At 45.1% G+C, this 15907-nt stretch overlaps 1 protein-coding gene across 1 annotated transcript; it reads left to right on the top strand.

Moving 5' to 3' along the window:
• Window positions 1-13030: 13030 nt before the first annotated feature.
• LOC102457079 (olfactory receptor 1E5-like) lies at window positions 13031-14005 on the top strand. The gene has a single exon (XM_006114048.3). The coding sequence runs from the start codon at window positions 13031-13033 to the stop codon at window positions 14003-14005; it is 975 nt and encodes a 324-aa protein (XP_006114110.2).
• The last annotated feature ends 1902 nt before the right edge of the window (window positions 14006-15907 follow it).

Genomic DNA, 15907 nt, shown 5'->3' on the forward strand with positions numbered 1-15907 from the left:
TCTTCGGTCAATCCATGAAGAATGGAAGTGAAGAAAGACACAGCTTCCCCACCACCATTCTTCATAGAGATCATATATTTTGTAACGTAACTAAGATGCATTTTCTGCAAGATGGGTCATTGGAGGTGTCAGTTGAAAAGTCGTGATTTGCTGCCTCTGATTATCCTATTGTATGAATGTCTCAGATCTCTATCTAAAGATAAGAATATTGACTCGACATCTGGGTTTCCAACACAGTCACACCTGAGCAATTCCCACGTGGCAAGATGTTGACGTTGATACAGTTGTTTGTGAAGGGCCTATTTGGGTAATGAGCCGGTAAGGGCAAAATAGCCCTTAGGAGACGTTCATCTCCCACCTGCTGAGCCTTGATGAGAACACTCCCAAGAGACTATAACTTATGGCTGTTGGGAATTTCCCAATGGCTGTTGTTGACCAAGCCCCGTGTCTCTAGACTCTGTCTGGGGATGTCTGTGTTTTTCCACCCACTTTTTTTTTCAGAATCAAGTTTTCAGACAAAGGGTCCTTGCCCTTTGTCAAAATTATATAAGGCTGGGTGTGATCGCTTCAATTCTTCATCACGCCACATACAAGAGGACTACTGGAAAAACATGAGGAACAAAGACCGAAGCTGAGGAAAGGCCGGACACAGGGTTTGCCGGGCAGTTTACGGGAACTCAGCCTTCACCAGGCATGCAGCCTGTGCCGTGAGAATCTGCTTGTTTGCCAGTATCATCAGCCAGGGTGAGAAATTACCCCTGTATTACCAAACTAACTGCTGTGTAGTGCCCAGTTTGTAGTGCTGTGTATCTGCTCTGCTTCCTAACCCTTATTAACACTTCTGCAGCAAAGAAATTTGTTCCTCGTTTACTCTGCACCCGTCTGCCTCATAGTGATGTGTCTGGGGTAAAAAAATTCACAGCGTAGTTGGTTAGCACATGGGTGCATGTTCCCTGCCACAAAGAGGGAACAGAGAATTGTAATAAAATTTTTCTGCTCAGTGGTTCGACCCGGCAGAACAGTGTCACTCTGGGACTCTAAGCTGTGGTTGTAAATCTTGACTGTAACGTCTCTATTGCTGCTCCTCCGAGAGCCTGCATATACCTGCAGCAGTGCTATCTGTGTGAATGCAAGGAGCAGGGTCAGCAGCTTCCAAGAGGGAGCCAGACTGTTATTTTTGGAGGTATCCGTGGAACCCCCGTTCTAGTTAATACAACTGGGGGACCCAGCACAACTGGGATAGAGGAAAATATGCATAAGAAAAAGTCGTGAATGGTTCCCAGATTTAGAACACAAAAACGGCCGTACTAGGTCAGACCAAAGGTCTATCCAGCTGTGTGTCATGCCTTCCAACAATGGCCAATGCCAGGTGTCCCTCCTCGTATTTCTGTACCATGCTATTGTTGTTTTATAGCAATGAACTTGTCTGACACTCGTTATCTGGTCTCTTTATAAAGAGCCAAAGTGGGAGAAGCAAGTACCAGACCAAAACCTATAAGACAAGCACCTCCAAAGAACAAAATTTCACAGACTGTGTGTGTGATGCAAGAAATAACAATGACGCTGCATCCATATGCGGGGAGGTGAGCGTGGAAGAGTTTGTGAGGGGGCATCAGTCCGAGGCAGAGACAAAATCTGTGTACACATGTGAAAAAACACTCCACAGAAACTGTGTGTGTGTGTAGGAGTGTGTGAGAGAGTGTGTGTGTGTGCTGGTGGCTGAGGAAGTCGATAAGAACACCGACTCTGTGGGCAGGAGCAGCGCGGCTTCCTTCGAGCATGGCCGTGCCACTTAGCGGGATCCCAGCCTCACTGTGTGGCAGAAAGAGACCTTCACTCTTCCACTGAAGACCAGAAAATTGGGTGAGAGTAAGACCATCTCTCATCAAAGCAGGGATTTCAGAGGAGCATCGAAAGGTGACGGTCTCTACTCCTCTGATTTTGGAAGGGAGTGGGGAACCTAGTTCCCTTGGGTTCCTTCCAAAATCCCAGCCAACGTCACCCAGGGGGTTGAGACTTTATTCGCGTCTAGATTGGCATGATTTTCCGGAAATGCTTTTAACATTTCCGCCGCTTTTTTTCTGGCTTGGGGAAAAGCCGGAAAAAAGCATCTAGACTGTCCCGATCTTCTGGAATAAAGCCCTATTCCGGAGGATCTCTTATCCCTACTGGCTGTGTCTACACTGGGCCACTTATTCCGGAAAAGCAGCCGCTTTTCCGGAATAAGCTGCGAGCTGTCTACACTGGCCCCTTGAATTTCCGGAAAAGCAATGACGATTTACTGTAAGAAATCAGCTGCTTTTCCAGAAAAACTATGCTGCTCCCGCTCGGGCAAAAGTCCTTTTTCCGGAAAACTGTTCCAGAAAAGGGCCAGTGTAGACAGCACAGTAGCCTTTTCCGGAAAAAAGTCTACATCGCAAAAATGACAATCAGGGCTTTTTTCCAGAAAAGCGAGTCTACATTGGCCACAGACGCTTTTCCGGAAAAGCAGCCTGCCAGTGTAGACGCTCTTTTTCCAGAAATACTTAAAATGGAAAACTGTTCCGTTTTAAGCATTTCCAGAAAAAGGTGCCAATGTAGATGTAGCCACTTTGAAGTAGGAATAAGAGATCCTCCAGAATAGGGCTTTATTCCGGAGGATCGGGCCAGTTTAGATGCTTTTTTCCGGCTTTTCCCCAAGCCGTAAAAAAAGCGGTGGACATGTTTATTTAAATCCCGCGGGGGATATTTAAATCTCCCGCGGATTTCCCTATTCCCACTTTCAAAATTAGCATGCCCCTTCCGAAGAAGGGGCCAGTGTAGACGTAGCCAAAGTGTAAGTAGGGCAAAGTTTAGTTAGGCCATCAGGTTTTATTGTTTTTTGGGCTGGGCATTTGGAAGTGATGTCTGTGCTGTTAAAAGTGTTTTTCTCTCTCTCTCTCTCTCTTGTAATGAAGCTTTCTAACCCAGGGAATTTTCTCTGAGTATTTCAACTGGTGGCTCTTATCATCTAGCCACCTCAACTATGCTTGCAACGGTAGATTGGTTTTGATACTAAAAGTTTGTTTTCTTTTTCATATTAATCAGTATTGGTTCTTTCTTGTGCCCTAGAAGAACTGTCTCTCTGTCAGCTATCACAGATTGCAGCTTGTTTTGTCTTTTTTTGGGGAAAAAGAGCTTGGGGTACCCCTGAGGTATTAGGAAGGAGGTTTCCCAAGTGATCTCTTCCCTGGTTTTCTTGGAATACTTGGATGGTGGCAGCTGATATTCCCCAAAAATCTGGGTATTAGGATTCTGTGTGTGTGTGGGGGGGGGGGGGGTTGTACCCAAAGCCTGGAGAGATGTGATTTTGGGGTGCTTTTGCGGGGCCCCACTTCTGCATTTGTTGCGTCAGAGTCGGGAACAGCCTTGACATCTGCTGAGAAATCTCTCCAGGGATGGAGATTCCACAACCCCCCTAGACTATTTATTCCTAACTGTCTTCCTGACAGTTAGGAAGTTTTTCCTGATGTCCAACCAAAACCTCCCTTGCTGCAGTTGAAGCTCATTGCATCTTGTCCTTTCCTCAGAGGCCAAGGAGAACAATATTTCTCCCTCCACCTTGTGGCACCCTTTTAGGTACTTGTAAACCGCTATCATGTCCTCTCTTGGTCTTCTCCTTTCCAAACTAAACAAGCCCAATTCCTTCAGCCTTCCCTCATAGCTCGTACTTATTAGACCTTTCATTGTTCTTCTTGCTTTTCCATGAAACTTCTTCAATTTCTCCACATCTTTTCTGAAATGTGGTGCCCAGAAATGGGCACAATACTCCAACTGAGGCCATGATTATGGTCACTTGATTCTGGGACTCAGCCAGTAAGTTGTAGATTTCCTCTGTAGATCGACAGCTCAATTTTTTCCTTCTGCAGAGTTCTGGTGGCATAGGGTTAGCCTATCCAGATGTCGACTGACTGCACAACCAGATTCCATGCGCTCCATCAATATTTCATGGCTTTCTTTTTTCTAGATGCCTATTATGGGGGAAGAGGAAGGAAGAAACCAAACGTTCATCCTCGAATTCATCCTCTTAGGGTTTGGGGAGGCCCCTGAAATGCAACCCCTCCTCTTCCTTGTCTTCCTCATGATCTACCTTATGACACTGGCTGGGAACCTCCTTATTATTGCGCTAGTTGTCACGGATCAACAACTTCACAGCCCCATGTACTATTTACTGTGGAATTTGGCCTTCTTAGAAACTTGTTTGTCCTCCACCATCCTGCTCCAGCTGCTGGCCAGCCTCCAGACGGGGGACAGAACCATCTCCGTGAAGGCCTGCCTGGTGCAATCATATTTCTTTGGTGTCATGTCTGCTACTCAACCTCTGCTACTGACGGTCATGTCCTACGATCGGTATTTAGCGATCTGCCACCCCCTCCGTTACACTGCCCTGATGAATGGCTCCATTTGCATCCAAATGGTGTCAGGGTCCTGGATATGCAGCTTTCTGGCTTCTGCCATAATAGATATTTTCTACCTCCAACTCAAGTTCTGCCATGGCAAAGAAATTGACAATTTTTTTTGTGATTTTACACCCGTGCTAAAGCTGTCCTGTGATGACACCCAGTTAGTCCAGCTGGTGGCATTTATTGTCGCTGTCCTGTGCACTCTTGTGCCCATGCTACTGACCCTGGTGTCCTACATTTGTATCATCACCGCCATCTTGAGAATCCCGTCCACGACCGGGAAGTTAAAGGCCTTCTCCACCTGCTCCTCCCACCTCATTGTGCTGACCGTTTACTATGTGATGTCAATTTCTGTCTATGTGGTTCCAATTGTCAGCACTGCCGCCATACCCAAAAAAATATTCTCTTTCATCTGCACAGTCCTGCCTCCTATGGTCAACCCGGTCATCTACTGCCTGAGAAACAAGGACGTCAAAGTGTCCCTGAGAAAAGCTTTTCTGAAACTGATGAGGCAATGAAACTGGGAATGAGGGTGGATAGGAGATTGGAGTGTATAGACTGCAAGGTTTTGTCGACAAAACTATACCTGCGTCTACATGACCACTGAGTTCTCTTGAAAGTAAGTTGGCAGAATGCAGCAGTTTTGTCAACGGTGGTAAACCTCATTCTGCAAGGAATAATGCCCTTTTTCGACAGAGTTCTGTCAAAAAAAGGCGCTATTGCATCCACACTGGGCTTTTTCAAAAGAGAGCGTCTAGACTTTGGGTCGAAAAAGCGGCTTGCTTTGTCAACAGAACTGCCTGTAGTGTAGATGCTGTTTGTCGACAAAAGCTTTGTCAACAGCATCTGTTGACAAAGCCTCTGTCGACAAAAGCCTGTAGTCTAGATGTACCCTTAGGCGTCAACCATTTGTATCCTTGAGGACAAAATTACCCCTTAGGATATGTCTACACTTTTTTGACGTGACATTGGAGATGTCCTTTGAAAAATGATTATTTGCAGAATCTGATTGTTCTCTGTGTAGCCCAACTCCCAGTGGGCTTCAGCAGCAGTCCTGGGAACGACAAACCCCAGCATGTTGGGAGAGCTGCCTGGTTTCTGCCAGGGTGTGCCCTCTGACCCCGGCAGGGTCTCAGAAGGGACTGTGCGAGAACACGGACTGCATGCCGAGAGGAGGGGCTGCTGAACTGCGATCGTGTTCTGTATTTGTTACAGAATAAAGCTTGTTCCTGGTGCTTTGTCTGAGTGGGTCTGGTCTGAGGTGCACACACACCCATTCACAGTACACAAGGCAGAGCACACCAAGCAGCCTCAGGCCTAGCCTCCCACGGTGGGGTAAGAAGTGACAAGGCTTCCCCTATGCTGAATAACCTCACACTGGGCCAGCCAACAGGAGGGGTTCCATGCGTATGTGCAGGTATCATGTTCATCTCCAAAAGTGGGACTCTTGGCTATGGTTCAGATGGAGTTACACCTGAGGAACTCTGACCAGGCAAGACACTTGTAGTTGTAGCCTGGGAAGGAGTTTTGTGAAATGTGGATGGGTAAAGCTGGCCAATCTGATCAGAAATTATCTAAGTTCGTCCTCTATCCCAGATTACAATTCCGTGGAACCACAAGGCTCCCCCTCTTGAGCGTCAACAGGCGACAGACAGCAACCACACCTTAACTCAGAAAACGAAATGGAAAACAGGTTTATTGCTAATGGAATAATGATTATGATCACCACAGCACAAACTACAGTAAGAACCCAAATCACTTGAATTCCTTCTGAAGATGCCAATAACACAATTAACTCCCAACTTACCTAAGAGTACAAAGAGAAATAATAATAATAAGAGTACTACTAATTCCTACACACACAAGGATCCCAAGGTTGGATGGAGAAGGGGGGCTTCCCTTCCCCTGGAAGACATGGGAGCAAGTGTTAGTAGGAGTTCTAAAAGCAGACTTAAGCAAGAAAGGGAAAGCAACCCGTTACCAAAGAGAGGAATAGAGATAAATCCTAAGCTTTCTCTGACCTTATACTCACACGTCTTAGGAGGGACTGCTCTCTCCACTACGTGCCAGATTACAGCAGCCTCAATCTCCCAAATCACTAGGTCTACATACGTCTTTTGGGCACCAAAGCATTCCAGATAAACCACCCCTTTTCCATAACTGGGCCTAACACCCTGAAATTTCTGAGGGTACCATTTTTGATTGGAAGAAGTCTTTGGGTATCTTATGAATATTCATTATGGATGCCTGATGACTTTTTGGACGCTGTCCCTATACCACACAGAAAGGGCGAGAAGCTATACGGAAACCATGGTCTAACAGTCTCCATCTGCTTGCGATTGCACAAAGAGACTGAAACATTCGTAACTCTCACGTTAGCAGATTTATACCATAAATTCCGGGTAAGGTTCAAAAATAAACTTACACCGACTGCAAACTCTTACTTCACCCCTTTATGGAAAATTACAGACACAAGGCATAGAGTACCCCACTTATATGTTATTGCCATCGGCCATCTTACAGAACCTGAATTCTGTAGGCCCCTTGCGCTACCAGCATATTTCACATCTATATTAAAGAAAAATAAGGATAACATAAAACCATTATTGAACTCAAGTGAATATTATATTAATAGGCCAAAATAAGGGAAATAATGGTTAATAGGCTACATGGTCCAGAGAGCTGGTTGTGAAGGAACTGTCCAGGGTGATGAGCCATTAGGGAAAAGAATATACCTGAGGAGAAATGTATCTCCCACCTGTGGAGTCTTCCTGAAGATATACCAGAGAGTCTGCAATTAATGGTCGCTGGGGCTCTGCTAGGGCAGTGTCTTTGCAAAGTCTCTGGTTTTCCACTCACTTGTCTGGGAAGCAACGATTGAATCCTAGAATCCTAGAGCTGAAAGAGGCCTCAGGAGTCATCGAGTCCAGCCCCCAACCCCAACTCAATCATCCCAGCCAGGGCTTTGTCAAGCTGGGACTTAAAAACCACTAGAGATGGACATTCCACCCCCTCCATTCTAGTGTACTAAGTTTGAGACAAAAGCTAAATATATGTAGGGTGGGGAGGGATCTTGTCAATTCTTCTCTGCTCCCCACACAGGCGGACTCCTGGGTAGACCCGAGGAAGACAGATGGAACTAGAGAAATGCTGCATCCAGGTTAACGCAATGTCTACCCAAGAAACCTCAGGAGCAAGGCAAATGTAACCTCACAAACCTGCCATTTCGCTTGTATCACCAGTCAGGGTAAAAACTGCTTCTGCCCCGTCATTCCAACAGTGTATGAAGTTCAATTTGCTTATTGGTGTATTTGCTGGTAATATGCTTGGATCTGTTTCCCATCCCATAAACCCCTTAAAATCTATGGCTGTGTCTACACTGGCACCCTTTTCCGTAAAAGGGATGCTAATGAGACACTTCGGAATTGCAAATGCCGTGGGGGATTTAAATACCCCTGCGGCATTTGCATGAACGTGGCTGCCGCTTTTTTCCAGCTCGGGGTTTTGCCGGAGAAAAGCGCCAGTCTAGACATGATCTTGCGGAAAATAAGCCCTTTTCCGAAAGATCCCTTATTCCTACTTGAAAGTAGGAATACTTGAAAGTAGGAATAAGGGATCTTCCAGAAAAGGGCTTATCTTCCGCAAGATCACGTCTAGACTGGCGCTTTTCTCCGGCAAAACCCCGAGCTGGAAAAAAGCGGCAGCCACGTTCATGCAAATGCCGCGGGGGATATTTAAATCCCCCACGGCATTTGCAATTCTGAAGTGTCTCATTAGCATCCCTTTTACGGAAAAGGGTGCCAGTGTAGACACAGCCTATGTGTGTTTCCAGTTTCACCTAAACCAGTGCACCCTGAAGTTAACGGTGTGAGGATCCAATCTTGCTTAGCAAAAGTGTGCAAGTTCCTCTCCACTTTGACTGGGGGGATAAAACAGGTAACAAAATCCTTTTACACGGTGTACTGACCAGGGTTAGGTTTTGAGTATTTTCTCCTTCTTCCCTTCCTTCCTCCCTTAATTCCTATTTCCTTCCTTTCTTCCTTCCTCTCTATCATTTAGCATTCATCTTTTATATATTTACTACATACTACTTTATAAAAGCTTGATATTATAAAAAAATTAAAAAATCATGAAAAGTGGTCTTTTTTTCCAGATATATGTAAACTACTCTGCATGAGTCATCTGCATATAAATGCTCATTGCAACATTTGGCAAGGGGTTGAAATATCTGGTGAGTGCTCCTGTGTCTTTTCCACTCCAAAAGTCTCAGTTTTCTATCTACTGTTATGAATATTGACTCGACATCTGGGTTCCAAACTCAGTCACACCTGAGCAATTCCCACATGGCAAGATATTGCAGTTGACACAGTTGTTTGTGAACGGCCTATTTCAGGTAGCCCTTAGGAGACACTCATCTCTCACCATCTGAGTCTCGGTGAGAACACTCCCGAGAGCCTGTAACTAAAGGTTGCTGGGATTTTCCAAGGGTGGTGATCAGGCCCCGTGTTTCTTGACTCTGTCTGGGGATGTCTGTATTTTTCCACCAACTTTTTTTTCAGAATCAGGTTTTCAGACAAAGGGTTCCTGCCCTGTGTCAAAGCTATATAAGGCTGGGCATGATCTCTTCAATTCCTCGTCACGCCACACACTAGAGGACTCCTGGAAAAACGTGACGAACAAAAGCCGAAAGGGGGGAAGTGCTGGTCACAGGGTTTGCTGGGCAGTTTATGGAAACCCAGCCTTCACTGCGAATGCAGCTTGTGCTGTGAGAATCTGCCATTGGACCGATATCATCAGTCAGGGTGAGAAACTGCCACCGTATGACCAATCTAACCACTGTGTAATGCCCAGTTTGCAGTTTGGGGTATTTGCTGGTAATCATCTCTGCTCTGTTTCCTAACCTTTATCATCACTTCTGCAGCAAATACATTTATTTCTAGCTTACCCTGCACCAGCCTGCTTCATAGGGATGTGTCTGGGGGGAAAAAAATCACAGTGTGGTTGATTAGCGCAGGGTGCATATCCCCCTCCACAAGGAAGAAGCAGTGAACTGGATAATAAAATTTTATTGCTCAGTGGTTCGACCCGGCAGAACAGTGTTGCTCTGGGACTCTAAGCTGTGGTTGTAATGTCGACTGTAACGTCTCCCTTGCTGCTCCTCCGAGAGCCTGCATGTACCCAGTGCTAGGAGCAGAGTTAGCAACCTGCAAGAGGAGCCCAGACTGGTGGATTGGAGGAATCAGTGGAACCACCATTTTAGTTAGCACTATGGGGGAACCCATCATAATTGGGTTAGAGGAAAATATGCCTAAGAAACAGTCGTGAATGGTCCCCAGATTTAGCACATTAGAACAGCCGAACTAGGTCAGACCAAAGGTCTATCAAGCCGAGCATCATGTCTTCCAACAGTGGCCAATACCAGGTGCCACGTCATACCTCCCCGTATTCCTGTGCTATGCTATTATTGTTTTATAGCAATGACCTTGTCTGACACTTCTTATTTGGTCTCTTGACCATTTTTATGAAGAGCCAAAGTGGGAGAAGCAAATACCAGCCCAAAACCCACAAGACAAGCACTTCCGGAGAACAACGTTTCACAGACTGTGTGCGCATACCAGAAATAACAACGACACCGCATGCACATGAAGGGAGGTGAGCATGGAAGAGTTTGGGAGAGTGTGTCAGTCTGAGGCAGAGACAAAGTAAGTGTACAGATGTGAAAAAACCCCAGAGGTTCTCTGTGAGTGTGACACACAGACAGTGTGTGTGTGCTGGCGGTTGGGGAAGTCTGTAAGACCACCAAGTCTGAGGGCAGGAGCAGTGTGGCTTGATTTGTGCACAGCTGTTCTGCTTAGAGGAGTCATAGTCTCACTGTGTGAGAGAAAGACCAGAAAAGTGGGGCCAAGTCAGGCTGTCATCCAAGCAGGGATTTCGGAGGAGCATTGAAAGGTGACGGTCTCTACTCCCCTTGATTTTGGAAGGCAGTGGGGAACCTAGTTCCCTTGGGTTCCTTCCAAAATCCCAGCCAATGTCAACCAGCGGATTGAAACGTTTTTCACGTGTCAACTTAGGGGTCTTCTTGGCCAGCATTTTGAGTTGCCAGTCCAGAGATCAGACAGACCTGGCAGCTTTAGACAAGAATTTTGTAACGTCGTCTCATTTCATTATGTTCTTATTCTAAAGTATGAAAGATACTGCTTCCTTTTATTCCTATCATTCTAGTGGGTCTATTTATCAAATGCAAAAAAAATTCAGAGATTTCTAACGACAAATGTCTCCATTAATTTTCTTTGAAGTCAGACATTCCCCTTTGATCCTTTCATAGGAACAATATCATTCTACTATAATTTTTCCTTTCTAAAACTAAATAATAACTTTTCTATGTACAATAATTTCAAATTCCCACTACCAGAAATATCATGGAAGAATACATCGTCTCACAGGAATCACGTCAAAATACACCAGAAAAAAAGACAGACTTCAACGTAGGAACCCAAAGCTCACTTTTGTGATATAACTGAAGATGACCGATAGAAGGGGAAACTGGAAATTATAGGATAATGAAATTGACAAAATTTGTACGCATGTTACTCAGATCAGGAAGCAGTCTGGGGTGTGAGTTCATGGAATTTCTGTGTCCCTGAACTATATTTAACTCTCATATAGAATCACAGACTCATAGAACACTAGAATTTGGAAGGGACCTCAAGAGGTCATCAAGTCCAGTCCCCTGTCCTCACAGCAAGGCAAAGCACCATCTAGACCATCCATAAGAGCTGTCTCTCGAACCTGCTATCATAATCAGGAGGGCTGACCAGCAGCCTGGTGGCTAAGGGGTTAACCTAGCCAGGTATTTGGTCAGTCAAGAACAATTCAGGTAGGGATTTCAAACAGGGACAAAGGAAATTTTATTTTTTCCCTCGTTTGTCTGGGTCACAGCAGTTTCCTTTCAAGTAATGGAGATGGGAAGGCCTGTCTCTCTCCAAGAAAAGTCTTCTCACAATGTGTAAGTAGGGCAAAGTTTAGTTAGCCCATCAGGTTTTATTATTTTCTTGGGCATTTGGAAGTGATGTCTGTGCTGTTAAAAGTGTTTTTTTCTCTCTTTTTCTCCCTCTTTTGTAATGAAGCTTTCTAACCTAGGGAATTTTCTCTGAGTATTTCAACTGTTGGCTCTTATCATCTAGACACCTCAACTATACTTGCAATGGTAGTTTGGTGTTGATAATAAAAGCTTGTTTTCTTTTTCTAATTAATACATATTAGTTCATTCTTATGTCCTGGAAGATCTGTCTGCTTGTCTGTCTGCTGAGGGGTCAGCTATCACAGACTGCAGCTTGTTTTTCTCTTTTCTCTTTTTTGGGGGGGGGAAAGAGCTTGGGGTACCCCTGAGGCTTTAGGAAGATTTCCCAAGTGATCTCCCCCCTGGTTTTCTTGGAATACTTGGGTGGCGGCAGCAGATATTCCCCAAAGTCTGGGTATTAGGATTTTGGGGGGAAGGTTTTGTACCAAAGCCTGGAGAGAGAAGCATTGGGGATGCTTTTGCGGGTCTGCACTTCTGCATTTGTCGTACCACAGTGGGGAACAGCCTTGACACCTGCAGATAAATATTTCCAGTGATAGAGATACCACAACCCCCCTAGGTAATTTATTCCAGTGTTTCACCACCCTGAGAGGCAGGAAGCTTTTCCTAACGTCAAACCGAAAACTCTCTCGCTGCAGTTTAAGCCCATTGCTTCTTGTATTGTCCTCAGAGGCCAAGGAGAACAATGTTTCTCCCTCCTCTTTGTGACAACCTTTTAGGTACCTGAAAACTGCTCTCATGTCCTCTCCTAGTCTTCTCCTTTCTAACAAGCCCAATTCCTTCTGCTTTCCCTCATAGCTCATGTTCTCTAGACCTTCCATCATTCTTGCTGCTCTTCCCTGGAACCTCTCCAATTTCTCCACGGCTGTGTCTAGACTGCATCCCTTTTCTGTAAAAGGGATGCAAATTAGACACATCGCAATTGCAAATGAGGTGGGGATTTAAATCCCCCCCGCTTCATTTGCATAAACATGGCTGCCTCTTTTTTCCAGCTCGGAGCTTTGCCGGAAAAAAGCACCAGTCTAGATGAGGATCTTTCGGAAAATAAAGCCTTTTCCGAAAGATCCCTTATTCCTTTTTGAACTGAGGCCTAATCAGTGCAGAGCAGGACTTCATCCATCAAGTAGGTTTTTCATTGACTCAGCTGTGACAGAGGACAGTGCAGGAAATTCAAAGGAAGACTCCTTCATTTCGAAATAAGTGCCGTGAAGACGCTCCCTATTTCGAAATTAGCTATTTCAAAATATGCTATGCTTATTTCTCGTTAAGCCCTGATGTGTAGAAACACCCTTGGATGGGATATTTCTGTAATGTAATGGGGCTCTGTGATTTTGGTCGCTCTATTCTGGCACTCAGCCAGTGAGTTGTAGATTTCCTCTGTTGATTGACAGTGCCATTGTTTCCTCGTGCAGAGTTCCGGTGGCATGGGGTTAGCCCATCCAGATGTCTGATAGTGGGATTGACCACACAACCGGATTCCTTGCGCTCCATCAATATTTCATGGCTTACTTTTTTCTAGATGCCTATTATGGAAGAAGAAGGAAGAAATCAAACTCTCATCCTCGAATTCATCCTCTTAGGGTTTCAGGAGGCCCCTGAAATGCAACCCCTCCTCTTCCTCATCTTCCTCATGATCTACCTTATGACACTGGCTGGGAACTTCCTCATCATTGTGCTAGTTGTCATTGATCAGCAACTTCACAGCCCCATGTACTACTTATTATGGAACTTGGCGTGCTTAGAAACTTGTTTCTCCTCCAGCATCCTGCCCCGGCTGCTGGCCAGTCTCCAGACTGGGGACAGAACCATCCCCGTGAAGGCCTGCCTGCTCCAAGGACTTTTCTTTGGTGTCATGTCTGCTACCGAACCGCTGCTGCTGACGGCCATGTCCTACGATCGGTATTTAGCGATCTGCCACCCCCTCCGTTACACTGCCCTGATGAATGGCTCCATTTGCATCCAAATGGTGGCGTGGTCCTGGATAAGCAGCTTTCTGGCTTGTGCCATAGTAGATATTTTCTTCTTCCAACTCAAGTTCTGCCATGGCAAAGAAATTGACCATTTTTTTTGTGATTTTACATCCGTGCTAAAGCTGTCCTGTGATGACACCCAGTTAGTCCAGCTGGTGGCATTTATTGTCGTTGTCATATGCATACTTGCACCCATGCTACTGACCCTGGCGACCTACGTTTGTATCATCACCGCCATCCTGAGAATCCCTTCCACCACTGGGAAGCTAAAGGCCTTCTCCACCTGCTCCTCCCACCTCATCGTGCTGACCATTTACTATGTGATGACAATTTCTGTCTATTTGGTTCCAATTGTCAGCACTGCAGCCATACCCAAAAAAATATTCTCTTTCATCTGCACAGTCCTGCCTCCTATGGTCAACCCGGTCATCTACTGCCTGAGAAACAAGGACGTCAAAGTGTCCCTGAGAAAAGCTCTTCAGAAACTGGTTGCTTTTAGCAACAGGCATACCATCAGGAAGGACACATTTTAGCATAGTGTACGGTATAGATAAACTGATCTATTTCCTTAGACATGAGCCATTTCTGTCCTTAAGGACAAGGTTAACCCTTAGAGTATGTCTACACTACTTTTTTTGTTTCAGGAGAAATATGAAAATACCACAGTGCGTTTGCATATTTCCTATGGCTTTTTTTTTCTGGAAGACGATTTTCCAATATTGGCCCCCAACTATGTGGGGGTCAAATTTCAGGAGGATATCCTATTTTGAAAGACCCTGTAAACATCATTGTAGGAGGAATAAGGAGTCTCTCAAAAAAGGGGTTTTTTTCCCCAAAATTTCCTCCTGTGTAGATGGCGAAAATACAAGAAAAGCCTCTTCCAAAAAATAAATGGAGGAAGTATGCAAATACACCACAATATTTGCATACTGCTCCTGAAAAAAAATAGTGTTGACATACCCTTATTGAGCAAAATTTTCTCTTTCTCTTTCTCTTTCTCTTTCTCTTTCTCTTTCTCTTTCTCTTTCTCTTTCTCTTTCTCTTTCTCTTTCTCTTTCTCTTTCTCTTTCTCTCTGAGAATCAGCTGATAGAGGATATATCTACACTACACTGTTTTTTGGAAAGAGATACACAAATTGCAGGGCACAATTTGTGTATCTCTTTCCAATTTTTTTTGGAAGAGGCTTTTCTGGTCCACATTTTTAGGAAAACCCCTACTCTTTTGGAAGAGCCTTTCTTCCTCATGAAAGGAGGTTTACATGGCTTTCGAAATAGTGCATCTGCGTTTTTGAAAAAAAAAAAATTCGGAAGAACAATCTCATTCCTTGGACATGGCAGAGTTTTTCCAGAATACTGTCAAAATAGCAGCAAAACTTGTTGAGAAGAAAATCAAAAGATTGCCCTTTTAAGAACAGAGAAGGCATTGCTCTTTTAAGGCGGTCATTTTGAAGTCTGCCCCAGCCAGCCCGAGCTGCACATGTTCTGGAGGAACGGATAGACTGGCCTTGGCTGGGGGGAGGGAGCTGTGTTGCCTCGCACACCCCCCCCCCCACCTGAATTTCTTCACACCTCTCTGGACAGCGTGCCCCCCCCCCCTAGTTTGGGAACCCATGTATTACATGGTGTTCTGACCAGGGCAAGGTTTTACAATCCAGGGGTTTTAGGCGGGGGGGGGGGGGGGGGGCGCTGCTGGTTATTGCTATGGTAGCTTCTCTATAGTTGGTGGACACAGAGTTTGGTTGGTGAGCCTGGTTGTACCCACAGCTGCCTGTGTGAAGGCTGAAGCAACTACAGAACTGGGCATAGGTTCAACAGCAGCGCAGAGTGACAGGAGGCCCAGACGGACGGTCCAAGGGTCCCTAGGAACCCCAATTCAAGGTAGCATCAAGGGGAAGCCATCACAGATGGCTTAAAGAAAAACATGCCTAAGAAAGAGTATCCAAACGTCCAGGTAGGAATCCAAAGCTCAGTTTACTGAGATCACTGAAGACTACAATATTATAGAAGCCTTGGAAATGTGCTGCAAATATTATAACCTTGTCTGCAAAAAAATAGAAATCTGATGGATGGATTAGGGTTCGGGCGCAGATGGCACTGGATCAGCAGTGTGAAAGTGAAAAGAGCACAGTTTAAAAAAATCACCATGTCAGAAAAAACAAGGTGATGTGGTCAGTCCAGGGCGAAAGGAAAATGAATACACGTGGATGGGTTATAGCGAAACATGCAATGAAGGGCCCTCCGATTTGGAAGCCAATTATGGACCAATCCTCTCTGAATTTACATAGCTTTCTCATTCCTTGTATGGGTGTATGTTTTTTCACTACATGTGTTTTCTGGCTTGCAGATCATTTGAACACAAATTTGTTTCTCTCTCTCTCTCTCTCTCTCTCTCTCTTTGACTTCAGGATTTAAATTTTTTTGTCCTACTTTGAAGT

The sequence above is a fragment of the Pelodiscus sinensis genome, chromosome 30 (genome assembly GCF_052426305.1).
Source record: "Pelodiscus sinensis isolate ZL-2025 chromosome 30, ASM5242630v1, whole genome shotgun sequence".
In the NCBI taxonomy this organism is placed as follows: Eukaryota; Metazoa; Chordata; order Testudines; family Trionychidae; genus Pelodiscus; species Pelodiscus sinensis.

What these genes read in the sequence shown, in the direction of transcription:
- LOC102457079 (XM_006114048.3), top strand. Translation starts at nt 13,031, where the DNA reads ATGGAAGAAGAAGGAAGAAATCAAACTCTCATCCTCGAATTCATCCTC.